Source organism: Pezoporus wallicus, unplaced genomic scaffold, assembly GCF_028554395.1.
Source record: "Pezoporus wallicus isolate ANWC-B61680 ecotype Strahan unplaced genomic scaffold, APGP_CSIRO_Pwel_v1 contig_865, whole genome shotgun sequence".
In the NCBI taxonomy this organism is placed as follows: Eukaryota; Metazoa; Chordata; class Aves; order Psittaciformes; family Psittacidae; genus Pezoporus; species Pezoporus wallicus.
The window spans coordinates 1,631,051-1,637,050 of NW_026636827.1; the positions used below are offsets into that span (position 1 = coordinate 1,631,051).

Genomic DNA, 6,000 nt, shown 5'->3' on the forward strand with positions numbered 1-6,000 from the left:
AACTGGATTTTCAAGAGACAGCAGGAGTGGGAAAGGTGGGGCAGGAAAGACCTAATTGCTATCCTTTCACCATACTTCAGAGCATCTGTTTATGAACCATATGACTGAGCCCAGAGATCCAGGAGTTTATTGGGCTTACCTCTGGATCTGATTTAATCACACTCAGACAGCCAGATAAAAGCAAAAGCTAGACGTTGCTTAATGTCTAAAGAATTATTTCTGCTGTCCTCTAATAAAGCACACTGATGTAAGCTGGAGTTGATAACAAGATCGCTGCACTGGGGTAGCAAAATCTCATTTTTCAGGACAACTGAACTGTCAGTGCCAAAGAACAGACAGGTTATTGTTCATGCTCCTCCAAGGTTGCTTTTATTAAAATGGAAATTTCCAAAGCTTTGCATGCATATGCACACAGCTACAGGTGCAGACACCTCTTCAAGGGGAAGAGGGTGGATGCCCCCTTCATCCTGCAGCTCATTAGTTGCAGCAGCCCTTATAAACCAGGGTACCCTGGGGAAACTGCCGCACAGCTGTTTCTGTGCTGGGTGAAGGGGCGCGTGTCTTCACAGCCCACATCCTCACCATGGTTTTGAGGTGGGTTGGGCAGGTTTGGCAGCCTCTGGTGTGTGCAAGGTGCTCCCCTACAGCTGCAGCCCATGAATTTCAAACACAGTTTGAGTGAGAATTTGCCCTCCCTCCTCAAACCCAGCATAGGCTTCATCACCTCAAAACTGGGCCTTTAGTTCTGGGCTGCTGCAGCTCTTCATACAGGAGGGGCACAGCACACCAGCCCCTCTCCAGCATGGCCACACTCAAAGCACTGCAAGTGGTTCACCCTTGTGGGCAGTCCCCACCCAATAGAATAGAATGGACTGGACTGGACTAGAATAGAATAGAACTGAATTTTGCATTGGGAGAGACCTACAGTGATCATCTGCTCCAACTACCTGACCATTTCAAGGCTGATCATAAGTTAAAACATGTTATTATGGACATTGTCCAAATGCCTCTTGACAATATTGACATTGACAATATAAAAAAAAAGGGGGGGGGGGCAAAAAATTCATGCCTAGCTGTATTTTCACTTGTTGTAATACATGGAGTAACTGCAACAGGCCTAACCGGAGCTTGGCTATCAACAACAATTTATTCAACAAATGTGCCCTTTTATCTTCCCAAGCGCTTACGAGGAACAGATTAAATTTTTACAAATGTGTGCCTTAGTTAAAATAGTTTTGCTTTTTCCCCTCCCAGAAGTTAACTGAATCAAAGATTGTTTGCAAAATATCTCATTATGGAACACTCCAAACCTGTGCCTCGTCATTAGCAAAACAAATAAGTGCCCTATTCCCAGCCTGAAAAAAAGAAAGAAAAAAAAAAAAGAGTATTTCAATTAGTAATTTGACACTGAAATTCTTAATGAAATTAGTCTCGGAAAGAAACTCAAGTTCAAGGAATTTCATTACTGTGTCTGGGTTTGGAGGTGGTAAATGATGGTGCACACCTCCACCGACTGGTGCTTCTTACCAGAAAGAGCTGGTAGAAAGTGATGCTGCTAGAAATCAAATAACGCAGAGCTGCAGAAACTGCAGCTCTCAGCCTGCAAAGCCTCAAGGCAGTGATGGACCAGACATGAGACCCCCAGCCTCTCTCTGCCCCTGAGTGCTATGCAGCTCAGTTTTTCCTTGAGACTTCAATCTCTGACAAGAAACTAGTTTCTGTGCTGAAGAAGCATGAAGGACTCGGTGAAGACCTGGCTCAGGTTATTGATGCTACGGGAAAGCAGAATATGCCAGAACAAAGGAGCTGGATTTCCTTCTTTGCCACTTCTGTTACTGATTTAGGTTTTCCACACATTTTAGCAAACAACAATCATTCATTACAAAACATTTTGGAAGCATTTTACCCATATATGGGAATAATTGTTTTCTCTCTTCAAGATGCAGTGGTACGAGGACAGAACTGACAGAAACACCCAAATATCTACATATGAATAATACCCCCTTGGACAATTTTTTCCTCAGAAACTGTCACATGGGGCTGCCCCTGGAACCATGCCAACTTAGTGGAACTTCAGATCCACAGAGCCATACAGAAGTTAGGCAGCAATTAATACTTGCTCATGCTTAAGATAATTTCCACTTGTAACAACAACAGTCTGTTATCTATTCTGAAACAAGTATTCCTGGCTGAGAAGATCACTCCCTTTCCCATACCTATGCAATATCCACGTGCAGCTGGCACCTTCCGCGTTACTAATTTCCCTTTACCTCCTCCTCTAGCTGTTCCCTAATGAGCTTGCATGGCAAAGAGGATCTGAACAAGCCACATTTGAAAAAGCAATCAACTGAAATTAGAAGGGCTTTCTTCTAGCCCGTGTCTGGGAAGCCATCACTCCCCCCGGGCACATGGCACTGACGGCTCCTCACACTCGGCTCTCATGTTCATGTAGGGAGTGTGGCTGTTGCCTTTGCAGCATTATTTTGACAACTGAATATTCCACTTGCAGCTCCTCGGCATAGTTCACATGCCTCCTAAATCTCTCTGCTTGAAGTGTAATATTTTCTTGGTATTCATATCTCTTCCTGTGGGAACTTACGATAAGCTTTGGAAACGGCTTAGACACACTCACCCCTCTGATAGAGTAGCCGTGTATGACTCTCATAGTCAAAATCTTTGCATTAAGATGACTAAAAAAAACATGTATTAGGAACACTTCAAATGTTTGTAAGTCATCATTCATGCCAAATCCCAGTGTTTAAATTACCCTGATGTCATGAAGAGTATCCTTTGACAAAATTTGTTTTATTATCTTTAAGTCTATGAGATCTTGGTCTGGACTGGACAGCAGCTGTCAATACCAGCACAGGGGTAGCATTCCCACTTGGTGTCTGTGCAGCCCAGAGCCTATGCACCCCTTCGATCATGGAAATACTGTGGCGACGTACATATACTAAGCATCTAAAATGATCCATATGTCTTTTTGAAGAGTTTCTGCTTTCTGAGACAGATAAAGTTGTCCTGCAGCAAGTCCAGCCCCTCCACACTAGTCAGTTGTCTTTGCCTTTTTTGCTTTCAGCCCCAAAGTCTTTTTCCCTTCTGCCGACTTCGTTACAATGATGTGATGTTCTCACAGGTTACTGATGAAAATGTTTGATGATAACAGAGGTTCAGAGAGCATCTGGACTGCCTGTGTGGGAAGCCAACTCAGCAACACTGGACTTTCCCTGGGGAACCATGTGGCCCCAGACTTTGGGCACAGATGGGAGGAGCAGCTCAGCCACGATGTTGCTGTTTCTCCCAGGCCTAACAAGAGGCCAAAGGTGAAGGAATAAGGAAAATAAAGACCAAGGGAAAAATGAAAAATGAAAGTACAGGGAGGGTTGCTTGCTGCGTGACCTCTACCTCTCCAGTCCTCGATTTCAGGAAGCACACCCAGCAGAGTAAGTTTTAACACACCATGTAACTATTAACCACAACAAACCTTATAATTAGGACCACTGAAACAGGCAGAAATTTTTGCAAAACCGAGATTAAGAATAATTTATTTGTTTTTTTTTAAAAATGCCAAATGTTGTGATCAACTACAGTCATGTGCAATTAGACCTTTGGATACTGCTATTCAGAGTGGAAAATGAAATGGTCTGTGACTCACCAGGGCCTCGCATTGCCACACTCTAGCTTGGCTTTGAGAATAGCCATGCTTTAATTTATACTACATTTTGTACGGCAGTTTGAACTAATATATTAGTTTCAGAGCTGAGTGTACCACCTACTGCCAAAAAGAGTTGCAAATGTGGAATTTCACAGTGAAATATCAGTACAAAACCACTGCTTTCTTGCTAGCAGTTATCAGTACTAGGTACATGGATCATGTAAAAGCCTTTGGCATGGTACTATAACATTGCTCAAGTGAAAATGTACAAGAGCTTTTCATGGACAGTGCTGTCATTTTTATTTTATTTTTTTTTAATTACAGCTTAATTTGGAGCCAGCAGAAGCTTTGACTGGATAGCTTCTCCCTGCAGAATACGTTCATGTTTTAGCAAGGGATGCTGAAAACACCGTCTTAAAACTTCCCTAGAAGTAAAAACACTACATATTTCCACCCTCCTACCCTCCTCTTATCCCCCACCCCCCTCCCCAGGAAAAGTCATTCCCAAGGAAATGACTGTTTTTAACTCAAGCCTTAAACTGAAGGTGTATATATTTGCAGACGTGAAGAATTTTGCCTGAAAAGGTATTTTTCAGAAGGTTATGTGTGGGAGAAGAGGACTGTGAGGGATGCCTGCAGGTAGTCTGACTGTCAGTTTGCAGCAGGGTGGACCTGGAAGGAGGCAGCTTTGTGCTGTCCGCAGCTACCCGCAGTCCCTGATCACATCCTTTGAGCTTCTTACCCTGTCACAGCCCAAGTAATTGACATTCCTGGCATGATGTCCTCGCCTTTTCACTTGCCCTCCTTATCTATTGCATTGCTTCCTGCTCTCACTTCCCTTTCTGCCCTGCAGGCCTACAACTGTTGCTTGCAATAATTTTTTTTATACCATTTCTATATCTTGCCTCAATCCAGCCGGTACCATTGTAGGCAGTTTCCATGTGTCACTGCTTCTTTCAAGCATCATATCCTCCTGCATGATACTGACACATCCAACTCAGCCAGCCCACTCTCTCCTTTGTGCAGTTTTTATATTGCAAGTTATTTAAACTCCCAGCTATTTTCCCGATTAAATAAACCCAGGACCTGTTATTGTAAAAGTATCAGGGTTTTATTAGAAAGCTATATTGCCATCTTGTTATTTTGATCCCTATTCACCTCTCATCTTCCCATAGACAAGGCCTCTGAGTTTCTTTATGTATATATGTGTATTCATGCTTTTATTGAGCAGGAATCATCTTTGCAATCTCTACTCTGAGAAGAGCCTGCTCTGCAGATCATATTCAGTGTTTTACTTGGGTTTGATTTTGTCTCTGCTCTGACAAATGCCTCATGAAGTTAATAGCAAGAAAAGAAGGACTTGAGGATTTGGCCCTGATTTCAGTCGTAGGAATTCATCTCCTTCTCACGCTCTTCTCTCCCTGTTGCAGCCACATCCAAATTCTAGGAATATCTTCTGGATTAGGTTAAGGAAGGGTGGGAATGGCACATGAAAATGCAAAGAAAACTGAAATTCATTAAAGCATAGCAGTTACGTCAAAGATAGATAGATAGTTTTAAAAATACACCATCTTGATGTAGTTAGTGGATTTTACTAACCATGCCATTCAGAGCCCAGAGGAGGGAGAGATGGGCTGTGGTGGTATCCCCTGGCTGTGGGATTCTTCCTGGTATCACAGGGTTAAAGCTTCAGCCTCCAGCCTTCAAGCAGGAAAGTGCAAATGTGGTCCAGTTTTGGCTTTTCGGGGGCAAACGTCTGCGCAGCCACAGGTGAATAAAAATGTGGAAACATGCAAGAATCAGCAAGGCAGCTGGTATTCTTCTATATTTTTAAAATATTTTATTTTTTTTTAAATAAATATGTATTTATTTCCCACTCTTTCAGCCTGCAAACAAAAAACCCTGTTCTGGCACCCTATTCCAGCCAGTTGCTGTCACACACAGTGCCTCATCCAGTCTAGAGCTGCATCAGCACGTAAGTATGAGCTTCACAAAGGACACAACTATTTTGGGGGTGCCCACAAGTCCAACCCCATTTGTCAATTAACAAATTTAAGCAGAGCATGAAGTGTCAATCGGACTGATGCCAACACACAGAGAAAACCTGGCATTTTCTGCACTGCACTGCAGCTTTTTCCCCAAGGCATGTACCACCCTCAGGAACATGGCATAGGGGCAGTTCTCATGGATCCTTCAATTCTGACTAGACATAGGGGTAGCAGTTTTCACAGTAACCCCCTAATCTATTGGGGGCCAGATTTTATCCCTCCCCTTCCTAAATTACCATGGGCTGAGCTGGGCAAGAGCCAAATCTAGCCATGTTTTAAGCAAGAAGAGGAGACTGT

General features: G+C 43.2%; 1 protein-coding gene across 2 annotated transcripts in view; it reads right to left on the reverse strand.

The window, feature by feature from the left end:
- The window catches only part of LOC130595255 (histamine N-methyltransferase-like), a 26,103-nt gene extending 20,706 nt beyond the window's left edge, over positions 1-5,397 (reverse strand). Inside the window, exon 1 of one of the 2 annotated variants that reach the window (XM_057401819.1) lies at positions 5,255-5,272. In XM_057401819.1, coding sequence (XP_057257802.1) covers positions 5,255-5,257 — 3 coding nt within the window. In that variant the 5' untranslated portion in view covers positions 5,258-5,272. Of the gene's footprint in view, positions 1-5,254 lie in introns of both variants that reach the window. The other variant, XM_057401821.1, reaches the window with a different exon arrangement.
- Between the last annotated feature and the right edge of the window lie 603 nt (positions 5,398-6,000).